Below are 23,483 nucleotides of genomic sequence, written 5' to 3' on the forward strand. Positions count from 1 at the left end.
GGGCAGTTGACAAGGTATGCTATTGACAAATATTTCTTTGGAAGAGAAAGAGATTTCAGGTCCTTTTTGAAGATCTGAAAAGAGGTGGTGGAGCGAAGATGTGGAGGAAGCGAATTCTAAATTTTAGCCGCGTTGCCAGAAAAGGATTGCACCATGTATCTTTCCCTTCTGAAGGTTGGAGGTTCAAGCAGCAGGTTTTCAGCATTTCGTGAAGATCTCGAGCCACCTGATAATATGAGTTTGTTGGCTAGGTAGCAAGGGGTCGAAGTGTGAAACGTTTTGTGGGTGATACAAGCAGTCTTGAAAATAATCCTTGCCTCTAGAGCAGAGGTCTTCAAACTTTTGGATGCCGGGACCCCCTTGTCAAAGTTTTCAGGTATGAGGACCCCTTCCTGTCAAAAGTTTTTCTAGAACTTGATACTCCTCATCAGCGACAAGTATAAACACCCCCAATATCCATGGCAAATCATTTTTATGGTAAGGGAATATTAGTAGACAGTATTTAGCAAATCAAAGGTTTGTGGGTGACTGTGGTTTGGAGTCAGAGACTTACTACACAGTTCAAACAAAAAATCTACCAAAAGAAGTGCCCAAAAATATGCAATGGTACTTTATTTTTCTCAATCAAAACATAATTTAGCAAAACTTATTTGGATGATAACACATTTCTGAACTAGTGTGATGGGTGTGCCTTTTTTTCTCCAGAGAGACGGTCAATTTGTGGATGTATTCTTGCTACTGCCATCCTCAGGTTGTGCTCCACCTCTAGTCTTGAACGGTACTTCGTCTTTAATACTGCCAATGATGAGAACCCAATCTCACATAAATATGATGAGCTAAAAGGCAGAAGAACCTTGACTGCAATTTTTGACAAACCTGAATGTTCTTCAGACATTGCCAGCCAAAATTCTCCCAATGAGATTTTGTTGAACTGCATCTGGAGAATACGGTCACTCTGGACCTCAATTAGGTCTTCCTGAAGGTGCACTGGAAGACGAGTACCTGCACCCACTAGGAAAGGTTGAAAGACCCAGTCATTGACATGATCAGTTTCCTCAGGAAAGTACTTTTCTAAACTGTCCCTGAGAGAAGTCAAGTGATTTATTATGACCTCAGCAGCACTTTCAAGTTCATATCCTGTGTCCTCAAGAGCTGCTGCTAAACAGGGGAATGCCTCAAGCAGGCCATCTTGAATTAGTCTTCTCCACAACTCCAGTTTCTTCTTGAAGGCAGATGTTTTTTTGTACATGGTGAAAGACGTACTTTCAGTTCCTTGCAAAGACAAATTCAAGGAATTTAATTTATCAAAGATGTCTGCAAGGTATGCTAAAAGCACAAGCCAACGGGGATTACATAGCTGTTCTGCTTTGTAGGGGTCCACATCCAGAAGGAACTGTCGTACTTCATTTCTTAATTCAAAAATACGATTCAGAACCTTCCATCTGGATAACCATCGGACTTCTGTATGGAAAAGCAAACCATCATGTTCAGCTCCCATTTCGGCACATACAATTGCAAACAGACGAGCTCTAGTTGGGTGTGCCTTTATGAAATTAACAATTTTCACAGCAGAATTCAACACTTCCCCAAGTTCTCTATCCATGTTTCGGACTGCAAGGGCTTCCCGGTGTATCATACAATGGGTCCATAGAATATGAGGAGCCACTTTCAACACTTTAGCTTTTAGGCCTGCCCTAGCCCCACACATGGAAGGAGCACCATCGGTACAGATCCCAACACAGCTCTCCCAATTTAAGTCATTGGAGCACAGGAAGTCATTGAGAATATCAAACAGGGCTGCTGATGTTGCATGTCCCTTGATTGGTTTACAGAATAAAAAATCTTCCAATATTACAGTTTTGTGGCAGTATCGGACATAAGCAATTAAATGAGCTTCCTTGGATAAGTCAGTTGCTTCATCCAATTGCAAAGCAAACAAACTGGATTTCAAGCGTGCTATGAGTTGTCTGTGGATGTCCTCTGACATGTCAGAGATGCGACGGCAAACTGTTGTGTCTGAGATGGGTACCAATTTAAACTTCTCCGCTGCTTTTTCACCAAGCATTGTCCTGGCCATGTCAAGAATTGCTGGAAGAATCACTTTTTCCCCATCTGTAAAAGGCTTTTTGTTTTTGGCAATGTGGTATGCCACTTGGTAAGATGCTTTCAAAGGCATTTGTTGGCGTGGAGACCAGATTTTTCACAGTGTCTTTTTGGTGGATGATGTTTTCCAGCTTTCTGGCAAAAAAATCTGTATTTTTTCCTACCAGTAACCCATGTGTAGTTTCCAAGTGACGCTTTAATTTGTTTGGTTTCAGACTTTCGTTAGCCAAGGTCATGCCACAAACCACACACTGTGGCCTGATTGCGCCATTTATGGTGATGCAGGTGAATCCAAAATTCAGGTAGGAGGTATCATATGACCTAATTTTTCCAGGTCTTTTCTCACCGTCTGTTTCAGCCTTTCGTTTGAATGCCCTACCATCTTTTTGCAGCAGGAAACGATCCATGGCAAATGTATGTTTGACCTACGGTACAAAATTCCAAAGTTCAATATTACTGAATAGCTCAGACATGCTGCTACATGCAGAATAGCTGTCTTTTTTCAAAACCAACCCAAAAGAAAACTACCAATCTATGCTGGTACTCTGTGTCCTCCATAGACAGGGCACTGAAATTAGGCAATTTTGTTTTTCTACTTTTCCACATAATTAATAATTTTACACATTTGCAAGACAAATAATTATCTGCTGCATAATCTGCAAATGTTAACAAAAAATGCTTCCTCTTGCCCCTGGACAAGCTGTTCAAAAGTTACTAAAAAATACAGCCAGAGTGTTGCCTTGCAGTGAACCCATTACTCCAGACGGTTTACTACATGTGCGTACGGATGTTTTCACATTATACATCATAATATGGCACCAAACAATGCAAGGGTCTGCACCTAGTGACCTAAAAAACCATCACCTATGAACTCTGCAAAAAAAATAATAGCACATTCAATAAAGAAGAATGCAGTTGTCAGCATCAGTACACATAAAGCAGCAAATATCAATGCAACAACCAACACATAACAAAATATCAACCAGCACCTAACACCCTGGTATTCACAATCCGTAAACAAAACCCAACACCTGCACATAACAACCCAAAGTTTTGCTCCTATCTAAAGGTCAGCATCCTACAATCCTAAAAATAGCAAATATACCTTGCCACAAACATCCAAAGAACCAGCAATCTGCTACTGTTTTTTTTTCCTGATTGAAAATATACTGCCCACAAATTGAGAAGCAGCACACATCAGATCGAAGCTAGGCCCATATTTATATTTTTTTAGCGCTGCATTTGCGTCATTTTTTTACGCAAAAGCAGCGCAAACTTACAAAATACAATTGTATTTTATAAGTTTGCGCTGATTTTGCGTCAAAAAACGACGCAAATGCGGCGCTAAAAAAGTATAAATATGGGCCCTAATCTTTTTATTAAAGGGAAATACATTACTAATATTTACATTGCTATGAAAGTGCCATCCATACAAATGAACTGATTAATACTGTTTGTAAATACCGGTGTCTGTAAAGTTTTTAAAAGTGTGTCTATGCTGAAAGAATCGAAGGAGGGCTTTCACACCTCCCCTGCTTCGAATTATGAAATCTCATAGAATAATGCCGATTTGGTTTTCAGCAGATCGTGAAGGAGAGATGTGCTACTTACCAGTTCTGCAGGGATGAAGTCCAGGAAAGGCAGCAGGACGGAGTGCAAGGCAGCGGGGAAAAAAAAGTCTCCTCTACAAAGCATTGCACAGCTTCGTATTTATGGCCCCAGTTCCCGGCATTTCCTTGTTTTCATTCTGCATTCTCTCTGATTGGAGGACAGTTGTCAATGACGTTTCATTATTTTCCAACGTCCTCCAATCAGAGAGAATGCAGAATGAAATGCCACTCTCTGGAATCCAAAACGAAGAGCAAACGTTTTTGATTCCAGTTCAAGGCAGTTCCAGGCAGCAGAAGTGCGGGATGCGCGACCCCCTTTGATTGTTTTCACGACCCCCGTGGGGGTCGCGACCCACACTTTGAAGACCACTGCTCTAGAGGAAGCCAGCCAACAGTTAACAGCAAAGGTGTAATATGGTAGTTTTTTCTGCCATTGTAGATGAAGCATGCAGTCGAGTGGAGGATAGATATTAAAGGAGATAGGTGGATCTTGGGCAGTCCTGCAAGGAAAGAATTATAGTAATCCAGTCTGGAGAGAACCAAGGATTGGACAATAGTTTTCAGGTCTTGTTCAGGAATGTAACTTCAGATACCCCAGACAAGGCGCAGTTGGAAGCTTGCATTCTTGGCCATGGTGCAGATTTGGGACTGGAGGTTAAATCTTTTGTCCAGGATGACACCAAGTGATTTAGCACTGTCAACAATGGTAGGTTTGCTATTAAGAATGTTTAGATTATCCATCCATGATTGAACTGGAGGTGGGGCATTAGAGAAGGAGATAAGGAGGAATTAATTTTTATAGGGATTCAGTATTAGTTGATGAGACTTCATCCATTCTTGGATCAAGTTGGGGGTGGTGGCAAGAAGTGAGATGTCATGAGCGGGGTAAGCCTTGTGGTAGAGTTGGATGTCATCAGCATAGAGGGGATAGAGGATCCCAGATTCTTTTAAAAGGGCCCCTAGCGGTTCAATGTAAAGATTAAATAGAATTGGGGCAAGGATAGAGCCTTGAGGAACACCTTTATCCACTGCCTTTGGAGTTTTGAGACAGTTTTCAATTTTAATCATCTCAGATCTCCCAGTGAGTTACAATTCAAACCATTTCTGAACTACTCCTTCAATTCCCATTGAGTGTTTTAGAGTGTTAAGAAGTGTGTGATGGTTTACAGTATCAAAGGCTGCCAAGAGGTCTAGAAGGATCAGGAGGCAGGAGCTACCCGAGTCTAGTACTCGAAGGGCATTGTCGATAATCTGTAGCAGTGCTGTTTCAGTGCTGCTACCTTGACAGAAGCCAGATTGAAAATTGTCTAGAAGGTTGTTCTGATTGATGTGTTTGGTGAGTTATTCTGCTACACATCTTTCTGTGATTTTGGCGAGGAAAGGGAGGTTGGTGATAGGGCAGAAGTTGTTTAGGTCATTCACATACGCAGAGGATTTCTTTAATAGTGGAGGTCACCTGACCAGTTTTGAGGGCATCAGGAAGGGATCCAGTGCAGAGAAAGAGGTTAAGTGGATTTGTCCAGAAAGGTAGAGTGTGGGTGTAGAATTCTGTTGTAATGTCCCTGGGATAGGGTCAATCGAGTGGTTTGAAGGTTTGGTTTTCAAGATGTCCTTTAGAAGGGCATTCTCTGTAACAGTGTCAAAAGTGTGCCAAGGGCATTCGGATTTTCAAACCTCATGTGGGGTTGGAAGTAAATCATGGACAAAGAACGATTGAACTTTTGCATTGAAGAATTGTATAAATTATTCTGCTTTCTTGGGTAGGTAGTCATATTTTTTGGTTGCAGAGGAGGAGGGGGTTGCTGGTGGTTTTGATAAGGTCAAAAAGTTTCTTTGGTCTGTTCTTGGCAGAGTCAAGGAGGGTTCTGAAATGATTTGATTTTCCCCTAATGATATGTTTGTGATAACGTGATCTTGCATATCGGAGGCAAGCAAGATTATTGATATTTGTAGGACAGAGTGAAAAGAGGGTGCTGAAGAAGAAAGTGATGAGCTTTAAGATATGCAGATTGAATGTTTTCAGAGATACATGAGGGGAAAAGCAGCACTGATGTATAACAAAAAAAAGACTGCAGAAGAGATTGGTGTGCCGAAGGAAAGCGGGTGATTAAAACACTTCAAAGACCTTGCCCCTTCCAAAGAGACCATAGTAATGTGTAATCTTTAATTCACAATCAGCTTAAAAAGTTGTAATGTATAATCTTTAATTCACAATCAGTTTAAAAAGTTGAAATCACTATATATATATATATATATATATAATAGGTAGGTATAGTTAGGACCATGTTCCCATAGAAAATGCATTTTTGACTTGCCTATATCTTTGGCATCATTTGACAAATCTTAACATTTTTTTTTTAAAGTGTAGCTTGAATATTGTTGCACATGGAAAGCAGTGGCCGCTAAAAAGGGGACTAAAAAAATGTTGCATTTCCCTTGTTAATTCCCATGGGATTCTTAAGACATGACCGAACTTCTGGACGGAATTACACCAAATTTGGCAGAAAGCTAGCTATCAGTATGAAGATTACACTTTTGCTTATTTGGTGTGAATCTGTTCAGTCATTTTTGAGAAATTTAGGGAAATTCAAATTTGTATATGTCCGGCCATGAAGTATTTACGAACAAAGACAAGCTCTGATTGGCTGCCAACACTACAAACCAGGATGTTAGGACTCAACTTCAGCCGGGTCCCAGTAAAAAAGTAAAAATAAAATAAAAGGGGCCAAGGCAAAGTCACCCTGACCCCTTAGCTCTGTTGGGGGGGGGGACGGCACAGAAGAAACACCCCCCCCTGCCGAACAAAAAAGCTTTTTTTTAAACATTTTATTTTGCTGGGAATTCATGGAAAAATGTTTTTAGAAAAACAAGTGTGGGTTCTCGCGCTTGTTTTTTTATAGGCCCCCGGTTGAACCAGGTCGTAGGGACATTGCTAATTTTGTGTGGGGGGCCTCCAGACCCCCCCCACATCCCAGGGACCACCCCCTTAGCATGGCTATCATTTTCATATATGCAGGGGGTCGTGGCACCCGTGCACCCGGAGGACCACCTCCTCCCTGGGGCTTCAATTTAATTATATGCAGGAGGGCCCAATGCCTGACGAGCCCCCAGGGACCAGCACCCCCCGGGGCAAAGCGTAAAATAGTGAAGGGGGTCCATTTCGGGCCCCCCATCATTCCCGGGGACCACCAGACCACCACCTCACTGGGGCTATATCCTCATTGGAGGGGGGCCGCATATATTATATCATTGATTACATCTTCTATCCCATCTTTCATATTATCACTGTGACATTTGCAAGAAAATTATTGATGAGACAACTGTGCATGGCAAGGGCGTGAGTTATAGTTACCTTAGGGCACAAGTTATTGTTTCTTGAAAGAACTCTAACTATAACAGCTGAATTTCAACGGTGTTGTACGAGTAAATTCAGAACCTAACTATAATGTCCCTGTAGCCCGTTGCTTTTAAAGAGAAAATATATAGATAGATAGATAGATAGATAGATAGATAGATAGATAGATAGATAGATAGATAGGTAGATAGATAGATAGATATATAGACAGATAGAAGCCTTTATCATTGTGTAGTTATAGTTAGGACTGTTTGGGTCATCTATCAAAAGGGTAACTAAGAAAAAGGGGGGGTCCCAATACATGTTTTCCCCATGCAATTTCCTATAGGAACTTTAGGCACAGCTGCAGCAAAAACAACTGAACATATTTACACCAAATTTGTCAGAAAGCTAGAGCTTGCTCCAGAAAGTGAGCTTTTTGTGATTTGTTATACATCTGTTGAGTATTTTTTTAGAAATGGAGGTTGAAAGTTTATAGATATCTAGCAACACAGTATTAATGCTGCACTGCTGCAAGCTCGAAAAATGTGATCTGTTTGGACGGACGCAACATGAAGACAAAGTTGCAGTCTGCGTTTTATCTGGGACACACCCTGTGTCATCGAAAACAAATAAAAATAAGCAATAAGTGGGTAGGGTAGGGGTACCCTGGTCCTTGAGTGGTGTCCCAGAGGCACAAGCCATGGGGTAAAATAAAACTATTTGTGCTACCTCTGTGCTCAGCGCAGCCCCAATGTAATTTTGGGATAGTACTGCAACAGTGTTAAAAGGAGTGGGGCCTAGTGGCACATGAAGATCATAGGGGTTGGCTTGCCTGCTCGTCGGGGTTGGGCGCAAGGTGTGGATGTGGGTGCCAGGGGATAGCTACATGAGATTTGAAATGTCATCAGTGATATTATCTATGATGTCAATGAACACATCAAAATTGATATAAAATGTGAGATCATAAGCAGTGCATGGCGGGGAAAAAGCTATAGTTAGCTCAGTAACCTATGACTGGTGAATTTCAGTGTTTTTTTTTAGTTTATAATGGAATTTTTCTCACTGACAAGTTCACCTAACTGTTATCTCACCTAACTATAAACTTACTGGCCTGTGGAAAATAGGCCCAGCATCCAAACCCATCAATGGCGGGTAATATGCATGGCTAGTGTTAGAGCGTCATACCTTAATAAGAAAACTCACAAGGGGACGCAAATAGGTCGATGAACCTTTTGACTCGCAATTAAGATGTTCTTACCATAGCTCCAGTACATGCAGATCAATAACCAATACACAACGTCAATAATCAAGAACAATCAATAACAGTAATAATCAATAGAGTCAGTAACTGTCACACACCATGAACTTTCAGTCATGAATAACCACATCGTTTAGTAAAAGTTAGAATATTTATTTCCCTATATTAACAATGCTAAGGTCATGTAGATTCATCTCCAAATCAAATGAAACACATACAGAAACAATACTGGCTGTCCAACCAAAGTGGCGGAAAAATAAAATCTAATCAAAGCTTGAACCACAACACATTCTAAGGTTATGGTACAAATTAATAGCAAAGTCAACTGTGTCAGAGTGATTACATACATTCGAATTCAGCAGAGAAATTCATCAAGCATTATTTCCTATTAGCATAATTTCATTAGTGATAATCCTTAACTAACATCAGATTAGCATCAGCATGTTGGGTTTAATGCAAAAACAATTTAGTAGCACCAGTTTGGAAAAACATCTAACTATGGCTCTATCTAAGCAGTGCAGTTGGTACCTAGAAAGGAAAAGCAAATAGACATAATAATCATCAGTCTAATTCATAATTGTTAGAAATGGGGTCTTTGATTGGCAGTCACGTTACCCCCTGTCCAAGAAAGGACCCTCACTCAAGTCAGGGTAAGTCACAAACAATCCAAATTATCCTGTGCCCACCCTCTGGTAGCTTGGCACTGAGCAGTCAGGCTTAACTTAGAAGGCAATGTGTAAAGTATTTGTGCAATAAATCCTACAATAACACCATATCGCACCACAAGAATACACCACACAGTGTTTAGAAAAAAATATATATAATATTTATCTGGGTATTTGCAGGTCAAAACGATCAAAGATGCAATAAGTAAATGTAGAGATATCACTGAAAAGTGATATAAAGTGTCTTAAGTCTTTTAAAAGCAAACAAAGTCTCTTTCAAGCACAAATAACTGGTTCGCGTGAAAAATCTCTGCAAAGGGCCTCAGAGGAGGAGAAGCGTGGAAACAAAGGGGTGTGCGTCCATTTCTCGGGCTGCACACGGTCGACGAGTTGTTTAATTTCCACGCACGGATGGCTGTGCGTCGATTTCCGGCGCTCGTCGTGGATCCTCTTCGGGTTGCGGGGTTTTCAGATGCCCCGGGGTCTGTGCGTGGAATCCTGGGCTTGTGACAAGCTCTGCGTCGTTCCGGTGGGCAGTGCGGGGAAATTTCTCCCGCACGCAGGTGCTGTGTTGATTTCCCCTCTGGAAGTCAGGCGGCGTTGTCCCAGGTCGGCTGTGCAGCGATCCGGTGGGCCGTGCGTTGAAATTCCGGTCGCAACGCAGGAGCCGCGTCGATCTTTTCCTTGCGAAATAGAGCTGCGTCGTTCCGGTTCGGCGTGCGGTGAAACTGCACCCACAGGCCTTGCAATGGCAGGCCTGAGACAAGGTTAAGGGGCTACTTAAGTGGGTGGCACAATCAGTGCTGCAGGCCCACTAGTAGCATTTAATCCACAAGCCCTGGGCACATACGGTATAGGGGGTCATTCAGACCTTGGCGGACGGCGGAGGCCGTCCGCCAAGGTACCGCCGACAAATGACCGCACCGCGGTCAAAAGACCACGGCGGCCATTCAAACATTTCCGCTGGGCCGGCGGGCGCTCTCCAAAAGAGCGCCCGCCGGCCCAGCGGAAATGCCCCTGCAACGAGGACGCCGGCTCAGAATTGTTGCACCCGTCGCGTATTTCAGTGTCTGCAAAGCAGACACTGAAATACTTTGTGGGGCCCTCTTACGGGGGCCCCTGCAGTGCCCATGCCATTGGCATGGGCACTGCAGGGGCCCCCAGGGGCCCCGCGGCACCCCCTACCGCCATCCTGTTCATGGCGGGTTTCCCGCCATGAACAGGATGGCGGTAGGGGGTGTCTGAATCCCCATGGCGGCGGAGCGCGGGAGGATTCAATGGGGCAGCGGTAAACCGGCGGGAGACCGCCGGTTTACCCTTTCTGACCGCGGCTGAACCGCCGCAGTCAGAATGCCCTTGGGAGCACCGCCAGCCTGTTGGCGGTGCTCCCGTGGTCGGTGACCCTGGCGGTCACCGGCCGCCAGGGTCAGAATGACCCCCATAGTGCCTTCTACTAGGGACTTATAAGTAAATTAAATAGTCCACTTGGGTATGATCCAATGTTACCATGTTTAAAGGGAGAGAGCATATGCACTTTAGCACTGGTTAGCAGTGGTAAAGTTCGCACTGTCCAAAAAGTGGAGGGAGGCAGACAAAAAGTTAGGGGTGACCACCCTAAGGCTGTCAGGTCTAACATGGGTTCCCAAAGTAGAGAAAATCTACGGAACAAGCTACAACAATAAACCTGTAGGAATAATAATACTCAGGTACAAATCGCTATATGTATGGATAACTATAACATGGTATGTCGAGAGCTAACAATAACACGTAGATGAACAGGACGGCTGAACATGAATTTGGAATAACAAATGAAGGTATTTTATCACCAAAATATAATTTTATTAAATGATTTTACAAAATGCTAAAATACATGAAAGACATAAAGCTAGATATAAGAAAACAAAATACTAGGTACCTGACTCAGACATACCACACTCATACTGAACTAAAGACAGATAAAGTGAAGAATACAAAGATAAAAGCTACACAAAATATACTGAAATTTACATGATAACAAAAAAGGGCTGAGAGACAAAAATGACAAATCAATAAAAAGACAGAAATATACTGATCTAAGAGAATACAAAAACAATGTATCCTCTGATACAAACAAAATCAATAATTAGAAAAGAACGGTGATGAAATTGTTTTGTCAGAGAGGTACTGTAGGGACAGAAGGCCTACGCGCGTGTTGGTGTTCCTCAGTTGTAAAGGTCACCTTCTTCAGGGCCATTCCCAATATTACAGTCCAAGGATAATCTAATCTTAGCAGCCGAGCGTCCTGGTCATTGTTATGGTAAGTTCTGGATATACATGAATGATGTAGTCATGATATCTAATAAAGGAATATATATATATATATATATATATATATATATATATATATATATATATATATATATATATATATATATAATGCTAGTGTCTGGGAAATCCCCAATTCTGATTTTTATAAAACAGAGAAAAAAAGTTCTAATTGGAGAATAGAATTTTATGGACCTATAGTAGGTCCTTACTTTATCGTGCGATAGACCAGTTGTTGATAAGTTATAGGCCAATTATATGGAGGAGAGACATGGTTCTCTATTAGGGAAAGTATTGTGACAATCAAAAGTTGGCATTCAACTGTAGAGTTAGATAAACAAATATATAAAAAAATGAAGAAATTATTGAGATGATTAATTTGATATAAAAATAGAAATCAATAAACTTATATATAGAGGTTCCTTATTCAGTGCTGCCTCTGGTACCTTTCCCAAGTCTGTAAACAATGCACCCAGGTGTGTTGTGAAATTAATTATAATAGATTAGTATTTTTATTTTTATTTGCGGTACCTGTTGTATCAGTCTATACAGTACGACTGACATCAAGCTATTCCATTCTCACGATATGGCGTGGAGATACCTTTTGTTGTCAATAGGGGTAAACATACTGGTGGGAGAAAAACACTCTAGTCAATAAAAAAAACTTTGGTGCAGAGTGACAGTATAGTAATATACTGTTGAAGTTAGTGATAAATTACAAGCCTAGCCAATATGTAAAGAGTTTTTTATATACATAAAAAGCTAAAGATCACCTGAGACTCAGTTAGATGGAACAGATTTGCAAGTTCCGTTCTACGGTCTTTAAAGAATCCTCAAACTCGGGTTGGATCCAATAGCAATTCCACGGTATATGTTTTAAATAGGAAAGCTAAACAGGATAAAGAAAAATATCACAAGTAGTTTTTAAGAAAGGAATCTCAAATTAATGTAAGGGGATCTATAGATATAAAGAGTTACAAGGAGGTCTCTCGAATCAAAGAGATATGTCTAGTGCTTACCTGCGTGCAGGGCGGCTTGGCAATCGATAATTACTGTCGGCGGACGCCGGACTCGTTCAGTTTTATCCTCGACCTAATTAGTGGGCTCAGGGGAGTTCTAGACTGCACTTGGAGAATGAGGCATGACGATCCACAGCGGCCGCCATATTGGATTACCCGGGGTAAACGGAGCCTTGCTCGAAGGAGAGAGCAGAAGACAATGTAATTGTCGGAGGAGACTAACGAGGACAAACTATATAAGAATAACAGGCATTAGAGTTGTAAATAATGTCCTGTGAAAGGATAGACTATGTTTAGTAAAATATTTTAGATGACGTGATGGATTAGACCGTAAATACAAAGAAAATAAATGGAGGTCAAATGGTCGCCATGTTGGGATGGACAGAGTTACATATTACTTACTGGATTCGAGAGTTTTTTTACATGAGAAGAGGGCTTATAAAGCAAATGGTAATAGCAGTGAGCCAAATTATATTTTTTATTTTATTCAGTATTTCAACACTTAAGAGTAAATATTAAGAAATATTCAGAATAGTTTGAATATAAACTACCATTGATATCATGCAAGTGATTATTGTAGTGTCTTCAAGGTAAAATAGCTGATAAAAAGAGAAAAGTATCTCATGAGATGACTACACAGGAATAATTAAATGAGGAAACACCATGGCTCACTAGGAGTGTATATAAAAGATATATATGACACCAATTATATAATGGCATTTTCCCAAGGAATATATTCATTCAGCCCTTTTTCGCAGCTATCTAAGGTGAAGATCCAAAAGACCTCCTGTTTCTTCCTGATTTTATTATCCCCAATCTGTCCTGATTTCTTAATCTTTTCCAATACGGTCCAAGTGAGATCATCAACTTTATGTCCATGTTGTTTCCAGTGTTGGACTAATGGGGCACTCTCCTTGTCATTACGTATGTTGGACATATGTTCCAATATTCTTATTTTAACTTCTCTCCCTGTTTCGCCAACATATAGTAGGGGACAGGTGCAGCAGATCAAATAAATACAATTGGCTGTTCTGCAATTGGTCATGTCAGTAAATTTGTAGTTTCTATGTTTCCAATGGAAGGAGCCTCCCACTATCGCTCTAGGGCAAGCTTTACAATTGCCACATTTATGGTTACCCATGATTGGTTGGTTCCCACAGATGGATTTCTGACAGAGGTTCTCATTTCTCGGTGGAAAAGCTCTCACTAGTTTGTTGGAAATATTTAGATTTTTCCCGAAAGCTAGGAGAGGGCGTTCCAATGGAATCTGATTATGGTTAATATTAAGGATGTTCCACTTGGAGAGAATTATCCTTCTGATTTTTTCATTCAAGTTGGAATGTTGAATTACGCAAACCATCTGAGATTTGGGTTTTTTATTCTGTTTCTCAAACATGCTGGTCCTGTTATAGTACATAGCTCTTTTGTAGGAATCTCTAACAAGTCTTCTGGGGTACCCTCGCAGAAGAAATTTTTGCCGTAGAATGTGAGCGTGATATTCAAAGTCACGCAAATTGGAACAGTTTCTACAGACATGTAGGAACTGGCTAAAGGGTGTCCCTTGTTTTTGACTGGGAGGATGGAAGCTTTCAAAATGGAGTATAGTGTTTCTGGCTGTCGGTTTAGTAAATAACGATATCTCAAGTTGGAAACTATTGTGACCGATCCAGATGTCTAAGAACTCTACTTTATCTCGACTGGTGTGAATAGTGAATTTAAGGTTGGGGTCACATAAGTTAATCCACTGACTGAATTGTTTAAGAGATTCTTCTTCACCTGTCCAAATGAAGAACATGTCATCTATGTATCGTGACCAGAAGTGGATATTTTCAAAGAAAGGCGCCACCTCATTATAGATGTGAATTTCCTCAAAGGAGCCTACATAGATATTGGCTACACTGGGAGTGCAGGCGGCCCCCATACCGACTCCTTTCTTTTGTTGGTATAGCTGTCCATCAAATTCAAATAAATTTTCTCATGGAACAATATCTAAGCACTGTAAGATAAAGGCAAAATGTTCAGTCATGCCTTCTTTTTCGAATAGACGCCAACTGCATGCCAAGCTTCTTTCTGAGGGATGTTCGTATATAGTGCTTCAATGTCCATCGTGACTAGTATCTGAGTATTTGAATTGAAGGGGATGCCTTCCAATTTAGCAATGATATGGCTAGTGTCTCGAATACATGCAGGGAGTTGAGCTACCCTAGGGTTCAAGAATTTCTCTACATATTTAGACAGAGGTTCTGTCAATGCCCCTACAGTAGAAACTATGGGTCGCATCGGAGGATCTACCTTGTTTTTATGTATCTTGGGTACTCCATAGAACACTGGGGTTCTGGTCTCCTGGGGATTCAAATATTGAAATTCTTGTTGGCAAATAAGCCCCTTATCTAGTGCCTCATTGCTTATTTGTGTTATCTCTCTTTTCACTCGTTGTTGCCAGCCGCTCTTTGCTTTTTGATAATAGTCAGGTTCATTGAGCTTGATCTGAATTTTCGATTTATATACTTCAGTATCTAATAACACGATGCCACCTCCCTTATCACAAGGTTTTACTGTAATGTGCTTGTCTTTTTGTAGCTTTTGAATGCGGTCGCAAAGCAACTCACAGTTACCACCAGTGTCACACTGGTGGTAACTCATTCGCAAAAGGGAAGGGGTCCCCATGGGACCCCTTCCTCTTTGTGAATGTTGCCCAGAATGTTTTTTCAGAGCAGGCAGTGGTCCAATGGACCACTGCCTACACTGAAAAAACTAAAGCAAATGGTTTCGGTATTTTTTTCATTTTGCAACTCGTTTTCCTTTAAGGAAAATGAAAAAAAAAAACTGCTTTATTTAAAAAGCAGCCACAGACATGGAGGTCTGCTGACTTCAGCAGGCCACCATCCCTATGAGTGCAGGGACTCGCTGTGGGGTCGCAAAATGCGACCCACCTCATTAATATTGATGAGGTGGGTCTTTGCGACCTCATAGTGAGTCGCAGACGGTGTCTGAGACACACGTTTCTGCATCCGAGATTGCGACTCGGAAATTGCAAGTCGGACAGACTCGCAATTTCCTAGTCGCAATCTCTGAGTTTGCTACATGTGGCTCTTAATCCCCCCCATATTGTTGTCTCCGTGTTTGTAGAATATGCGGTGGATTGTCCACATTCTGAAATCTCCATCTCTGATAATTCCTGAATCTCGCTCGGGATCTTCCTTCCCTGTCACAAAAAATGATTAGAGCGACTGGGGCCTTCATTAGGGCCTGACCTTCGACTATATTGATCAAACTGATTGGAGTTACCTTTTCCTTCAGACTCGGAGGTATCGGAAAAGGTGACAATCTTTTTGTTAGTCCAGAACTGACAATCCTGTTCTGGCACATTTTGTTGTTGATTTAAATAATATTTATCCGATAAATAAGGATAGGCTCATTCTTTGGTGAACCACCAGATATCCTTCCTAAGCTTGTCTGTCTTTCTTTTGACTAGATATAAATTGAAGGACTCAAGTTCCTGGTTAATAGCCTCTATTTGTTTCTTTGCTTCCTGTAACGAGTCTTGTGTTTTCAGTGTGTCCTCTAGGGTTTGGATTTCTTTCATAAGAACTTCCATCAGTTCTCTCGCAGTGTCTACAATGAGGATCATCCAGTCCCATGAGCAGCGGTTGGAGATTAGAGACATGTAGTTCTGTACGTTTGCTTTTTTCTTCAATTCTGATAGTCTGTACCATCCTTCTTTAGGCTGATTCATGGAAATCGATGTCCCTGATCCTAATCTAGGCTGATCCAATAACTTAGCTAGATCCTCTTCACTAAATCCAAATGTGTTAATGGACTCCATATTGAATCAAGACAGACAACAAAGAAGGCCGCAACGGCTACCAGATGAAAAAAGAGAATAATAATATGAATCCCATATTGACAACAAAGCAATCCTGGGTGCTTTCACCATGTATCATCCACGAAGATGCTGATTATAGATACTTCATACAAGAGGTGTGTCGCTAAATATATGATTTCCGGGGTGACGTCAGACACAAGCAGAGAATATTAATAATATTACAACATGACTACAAAGGAAATATAACTGGTAAAAACAATGGAAGACAAGAACTGGTAGAAACCAGACCCCATGGGTTCCCCCCAGCTGAAAGTGGGGAGAGCTACCCAACCTTCTGGGAGCTCTCATTGCTATGGCAGAAGTATCTGAAGAGACCATCAGCGTTGGCGTGGTCAATCCCCGGGCAATGCTCCACCGTAAAGTCCATCCCCTGTAGGGAAATGGAGCACCTCAAGAGTTTTGGATTCCCACCCCTTGTAGGAAGTTGGCTCTGTATGTACTATTTCAAAGTAAGAAACAGCATGCACAGAGTCCAAGGGTTCCCCTTAGAGGTAAGATAGTGGCAAAAAGAGATCATTTTAATGCTTTATTTTGTGGTAGTGTGGTCGAGCAGTAGGCTTATCAGAGAGTAGTGTTAAGTATTTGTTGTACACACACAGGCAATAAATGAGGAAAACACACTCAAAGACAATTCCAGGCCAATAGGGTTTTTGTATAGAAAAATATATTTTCTTAGTTTATTTTAGGAACCCCAGGTTCAGGATTTACAAACGATACTTTAAATGAAAGGTATTTCACTCAGGTATCTTAGGAACTTTGAATAATCACAATAGCATGTACAGTCTTGGCAAAAATGGCAATAAGCTATTTTAAAAGTGGACACTGTGCAAAAACCAACAGTTCCTGGAGGAGGTAAGTAAATGTTAAGTTCACTGGTAGGTAAAACACTTACAGGGTTCAAATGTGGGTCCAAGGTAGCCCACTGTTGGAGGTTCAAGGCAACCCCAAAGTTACCACACCAGCAGCTCAGGGCAGGTCAGGTGCAGAGGTCAAAGTGGTGCCCAAAACACATAGGCTTCAATGGAAATAGGGGTGCCCCGGTTCCAGTCTGCCAGCAGGTAAGTACCCGCGACTTCGGAGGGCAGACCAGGGGGGTTTTGTAGGGCACCTGGGGGACACAAGCAGGCACAGAAAGTACACCCTCAGCGGCACAGGGGCGGCCGGGTGCAGAGTGCAAACAGGCGTCGGATTTTCAATAGGAATCAATGGGGAGACCCGGGGGTCTCTTCAACGATGCAGGCAGGCACAGGGGGGGCTCCTCGGGGTAGCCACCGCCTGGGCTAGGCAGAGGGTCGCCTGGGGGTCGCTCCTGCACTGGAGTTGGGTTCCTTCAGGTCCTGGGGGCTGCGGGTGCAGTGTGGTTTCCAGGTGTCGGGTTCCTTGAAGCAGGAAGTCGCGGTCAGGGGGAGCCTCTGGATTCCCTCTGCAGGCGTCGCTGTGGGGGCTCAGGGGGGTCAACTCTGGCTACTCACGGGCTCGCAGTCGCCGGGGAGTCCTCCCTGTAGTGTTAGTTTTCTGCAGGTCGAGCCGGGGGCGTCGGGTGCAGAGTGGGAAGTCTCACGCTTCCGGCGGGAAACGTGTGATCTTTAAAAGTTGCTTCTTTGTTGCAAAGTTGCCGATTTGTTGAACAAGGCCGCTGTTCTCGGGAGCTTCTTGGTCCTTTTAGATGCAGGGCAGTCCTCTGAGGCTTCAGAGGTCTCTGGTCCCTGTTGGATGTGTCGCTGTTTCAGTTTTCCTTGAAGTGGGGAGACAGGCCGGTAGGGCTGGGGCCAAAGCAGTTGTCGTCTCTGTCTTCTCTGCAGGGCTTCAGGTCAGCAGTCCTTCTTCGTCTTCAGGTTGCAGGAATCTATCTTCCTCAGTTCTGGGAGCCCCTAAATACTGAATTTAGGGGGGTGTTTAGGTCTGGGAGGGCAGCAGCCAATGGCTACTGTCCTTGAGGGTGGCTACACCCTCTTTGTGTCTCCTCCCTGAGGGGAGGGGGGCACCTCCCTATTCCTATTGGGGGAATCCTCCAAAATCAAGATGGAGGATTTCTAAAGGCAGGGGTCACCTCAGCTCAGGACACCTTAGGGGCTGTCCTGACTGGTGGGTGACTCCTCCTTGTTTTTCTCATTATCTCCACTGGACTTGCCGCCAAAATTGGGGGCTGTGTCCAGGAGGTGGGCATCTCCACTAGCTGGAGTGCCCTGGGGCATTGTAACATGAAGCCTGAGCCTTTGAGGCTCACTGCTAGGTGTTACAGTTCCTGCAGGGGGGAGATGTGAAGCACCTCCACCCAGAGCAGGCTTTTGTTTCTGTCCTCAGAGAGCACAAAGGCCCTCATCAAATGGGGTCAGAAACTCGTCTCTCAGCAGCAGGCTGGCACAGACCAGTCAGTCCTGCACTGAACAATTGGGTAAAATACAGGGGGCATCTCTAAGATGCCCTCTGTGTGCATGTTTTAATAAATCCAACACTAGCGTCAGTGTGGGTTTATTATTCTGAGAAGTTTGATACAAAACTTCCCAGTATTCAGTGTAGCCATTCTGGAGCTGTGGAGTTCGTTTTTGACAAACTCCCAGACCGTATACTTAATATGGCCACAACTGTACTTACAATGTCTAAGAATGGACTTAGACACTGTAGGGGCATATTGCTCATGCAGCTATGCCCTCACCTGTGGTATAGTGCACCCTGCCTTAGGGCTGAAAGGCCTGCTAGAGGGATGACTTACCTATGCCACAGGCAGTATTTTGTGTGCATGGCATCCTGAGGGGGATGCCATGTCGGCTTTGCCTTTTTCTCCCCACCAACACACACAATCTGCAATGGCAGTGTGCATGTGTTAGGTGAGGGGTCCCTTAGGGTGGCACAACATATGCTGCAGCACTTAGGGACCTTCCCTGGTCACAGGGCCCTTGGTACCACTGGTACCTTTTACAAGGGACTTATATGTGTGCCAGGGGTGTGCCAATTGTGGAAACAATGGTACATTTTAGGTGAAAGAACACTGGTGCTGGGGCCTGGTTAGCAGGGTCCCAGCACACTTCTCAGTCAAGTCAGCATCTGTATCAGGCAAAAAGTGGGGGTAACTGCAACAGGGAGCCATTTCCTTACACCCCTCATCTACATGAGCCATCTGAGGGGCCTGTGGTCTGTCTGAACCCGGAAGTGAGTCCCAAACAGGTATGGTCTCAGCTTCTTCAGTACCCAGACCACAGCAAATGCTTCTCTTTCAATAGCACTACACCTCTGTTCCCGTGGTAATAGCCTTCTGCTAATAAAGACTACTGGTTGGTCTGAGCCCTCCTCATTTAGCTGTGCTAGAACAGCCCCTATGCCATGCTCTGAGGCGTCTGTCTGCACAATAAATTCAAGGAGTAGTCAGGGGCCTTGAGCACGGGGGATGTGCACATGGCTTCCTTCAGAGAATCAAAGGCTTTCTGACAAGCCTCTGTCCAATTCACCAACCTAGGTTGCTTCTTGGAAGTGAGTTCTGTCAAGGGTGACACAATGGTACCATAGCCCTTGACGAATCTGCGGTAGTATCCAGTGAGGCCTAAGAAGGCTCTTACAGACAATCTACAGGCATGGCAGGACTCACAGCTACTTTCAGAGTACCAGAGACCCCCCCCACTCAAGGGGAACCAGAGCCACCGGTAGGTGACTCTCGCGATTGTCAGTGACTATGACCTGGTGGAATGTATTTGGGACTATCTGTTCTGATGACACCAGCTGACTCTTGACAGTAGTCATACTGGCTCCTCTGTCACGCAGAGCCTCCATCCTTAGCCCATCAATGGTGACCCACTGCCTATACTTTGAAGTATTTTCTGGCATGTAGGCTTTAGGCACCATCTCTCTTTCTCCCAGGGACACCAGGGACACCTCTGCCTGCTCCCCAAAGCTAACTGTCTCCCCCCAGGCGCTACACTAGCCAACCCAGGTGTCAGTCCAGTGGTGGACTGTGCCCTCTTGAGGCACTGGGAGTCGCCCTTAGAGTGTCCATGCTGGTAGCACTCTAAGCATTTGGGGATGAACTTCCCTAACGTTTTATCAACATACCCTGGCTTCTTCCCAAATCTAGAAGAGGAATAGTGACCCCCCCTTGGGAATTATTTTGGGGGCCTTTTGAGAACTCCTTATCTTTAAGTTTTTCTCCCCCCTCTTTCTTCTGATGGGAACCCTGACCACCTTTGTGGGAGTCCCCCCCAGATGCCCTTTTGGATACTCTGGTGCTCACCCAGAGGTCCGCCTCCTCAGCAAGCTTCCTGGGGTCAGTCAGCTTACTATCTACTAAGTGCTGGCGCAACTCTGTAAAAGAAGTATTGAGTATATGCTCTCTCAGAATCAAGTCATATAACCCTTTATAATCATCTACTTTGCTGCCCTGCACCCATACATTCAGTGCCTTATTGGAAAAGTCAAAGAAATCCACCCATGTTTGTGTGGACTGTTTGGTGCTGTCCCTAAACCTCTGACGGTATTTCTCAGGGGTCAGCCCAAACTTGGCAAGTAAAATGGCTTTCTGAAGTGTGATTGTGTTTTGATCATTTGGATCCAGTGTGAAAAGTGTGTCCTTCCCCAGTGCTGGCACATAACTCCACATAGCTGTACCCCATTACTCTTCAGGAACCTCATGAGCCCTTACTGCAACTTCATAAGCAGCTAGCCATTTATCTATGTCATCTCCCACCACAAAACTGGGCACCAAATTTTTGGGTATACAAACCTTCTTTTCTTCAGCAGGTCCTGCCTGTATGCTGACACCATTACTGCTGGACTCAGACTGTCTCGCCTTGATCTCCAGCTCCTTGAGACTCAGTTCATGAGCCAACAATAGTTTCTTCTTCTAAGCCAAGGATCTCTCAGCTGCAGCTTCAGCTCGTTCAGCTTCAATCTGTTTGGCTGCTCTTTCAACCTCAGCTTGCTTAGCTTCTCTCTCTGCCCTCCTTTCCTCCTGTTGAGCCTCAATTTTTAGCCTTGCCATTTGCAACTGAAACTCTCTCTCCTCTCTCCTCTCTCCTTTCCTCTGCAGTCAGGCTTTGATCAGAGACATTGCTCCCTGGCTTTGCAGGGGACACAGTTGCAGTGGTAACATCCACGGGTGGCAAAAAATCCTCTGCGGAGCCATCTTCTGGCTCCTCCTCCTCAGCACCCTCCTCTGAATGGGCTTCTGCCCAGGCCTTCAGCGCCTTTTGAAATTCCTCCTTTCTGGAGGCACCTTGGGTGGGTACTCCCATATCCCTGCAGAATCCTTTCAGCTGTTTGACAGTGTATGTCTCCAGCAGGGCTAGGTCAACATCTCCTGCTTGAGACCCAGCCACATGTTGAGTGAGGATTTTGGTGAAACAATTGACAGGAAAAACGAAATTGCAGAAAAAATATAAAAATCAAGTTGGCCTTTAACTGTGGGTAGGTAGTGACATACTTAGCTACTGTATGTCTCTGCACAAATACAAGTCCTATTCTCACCACTGGTCACCAATGTTAGAAATGGGGTCTTTGATTGGCAGTCAGGTTACCCCCTGTCCAAGCAAGCACCCTCACTCTAGTCAGGGTAAGTCACAGACAATCCAAATGATCCTGTGCCCACCCTCTGGTAGCTTGACACTGAGCAGTCAGGCTTAACTTAGAAGGCAATGTGTAAAGTATTTGTGCAATAAATCATACAATAACACCATATAGCACCACAAGAATACGCCACACAGTGTTTACAAAAAAAAATATATAATATTTATCTGGGTATTTGCAGGTCAAAACAATCAAAGATGCAATAAGTAAATGTAGAGATATCACTGAAAAGTGATATAAAGTGTGTTAAGTCTTTTAAAAGCAAACAAAGTCTCTTTCAAGCACAAAGTACCTGGTTCGCTTGAAAAATCTCCGCAAAGGGCCACAGAGGAGGAGAAGCGTGGAAACAAAGGGGTATGCGTTGATTTCTCGGGTCACACACGGTCGATGCGTCGTTTAGTTTCCACGCAGGGACGGCTGTGCGTCGATTTCTGGCACTCGGTCATGGATCCTCTTTGGGTTGCGGGGTTTTCAGATGCCCCGGGGTCTGTGCGTGGAATCCTGGGCTTGTGACAAGCTCTGCATCGTTACGGTGGGCGTTGCGGGGAAATTTCTCCCGCACGGCAGGCGCTGCGTTGATTTCCCCTCTGAAAGTCAGGCGGCGGCGGCCCAGGTCGGCTGTGCGTCGATCCGGTGGGCCGTGCGTCGAAGTTCTGGTCGCAACGCAGGCGCCGAGTCGATCTTTTCCTTGCGAAGTTGAGCTGCGTCGTTCCGGTTCGGCGTGCAGTGAATTTCTCACCGCGGGACAGGCTGTGCGTCGGTTTTAGCAAGCTGTGCGTCGAATTTTCGCCGCACAAGGAGTCCAGTTGCAAGAGAGAAGTCTTTTTGGTCCTGAGACTTCAGGGAACAGGAGGCAAGCTCTATCCAAGCCCTTGGAGAGCACTTCTTCACCACAGCCAGGGAGCAGCAAGGCAGCAGGGCAACAGCAAGGCAACAGTCCTTCACAGAAAGCAGTCAGGTGAGTCCTTTGGGCAGCCAGGCAGTTCTTCTTGGCAGGATGCAGGTTCTGGTTACAAGTTTCTTCTCCAGGAAGTGTCTGAGGTGGTAGGGCAGAGCCCTGTTTTTATACCCAAATGTGCGGGGAGACTTCAAAGAGTGGCTTAGAAGTGTACAAGGTCCCCTTTCAGTTCAATCCTGTCTGCTAGGGTCCCAGTAGGGAGTGTGGCAATCCTTTGTGTGAGAGCAGGCCCTCAACCCTCCCAGCCCAGGAAGACCCGTTCAAAATGCAGATGTATGCAAGTGAGGCTGAGTATCGTGGGGTGTGTCTGAGTGAATGCACAAGGAGCAGTCAACTAAACCCAGCCAGACGTGGATTGTAAGGCACAGAAAGATTTAAGTGCAGAGAAATGCTCACTTTCTAAAAGTGGCATTTCTAAAATAGTAATATTAAATCCAACTTCACCAGTCAGCAGGATTTTGTATTACCATTCTGGCCATACTAAATATGACCTTCCTACTCCTTTCAGATCAGCAGCTACCACTCCAACAATGTAGGAGGGCAGCCCCAATGTTAGCCTATGAAGGGAGCAGGCCTCTCAGTAGTGTAAAAACGAATTTAGGAGTTTTACACTACCAAGACATGTAGACTACACAGGTACATGTCCTGCCCTTTACTCACACAGCACCCTGACCTAGGGGTTACTTAGGGCACACCTTAGGGGTGACATATGTAGAAAAAGGGGAGTTTTAGACTTGGCAAGTACTTTTAATGTCAAGTGGAATTGGCAGTGAAACTGCATACACAGGCC

General features: G+C 43.9%; 1 protein-coding gene across 1 annotated transcript; it reads right to left on the bottom strand.

Annotated features, from left to right (window-relative positions):
* Positions 1–673: 673 nt before the first annotated feature.
* LOC138293916 (zinc finger BED domain-containing protein 5-like) lies at positions 674–2,176 on the bottom strand. The gene has a single exon (XM_069233199.1). It carries the CDS (start codon positions 2,174–2,176, stop codon positions 674–676), a length of 1,503 nt encoding a protein of 500 aa, XP_069089300.1.
* Between the last annotated feature and the right edge of the window lie 21,307 nt (positions 2,177–23,483).

Source organism: Pleurodeles waltl, chromosome 4_2, assembly GCF_031143425.1.
Source record: "Pleurodeles waltl isolate 20211129_DDA chromosome 4_2, aPleWal1.hap1.20221129, whole genome shotgun sequence".
NCBI classification, from domain to species: Eukaryota; Metazoa; Chordata; class Amphibia; order Caudata; family Salamandridae; genus Pleurodeles; species Pleurodeles waltl.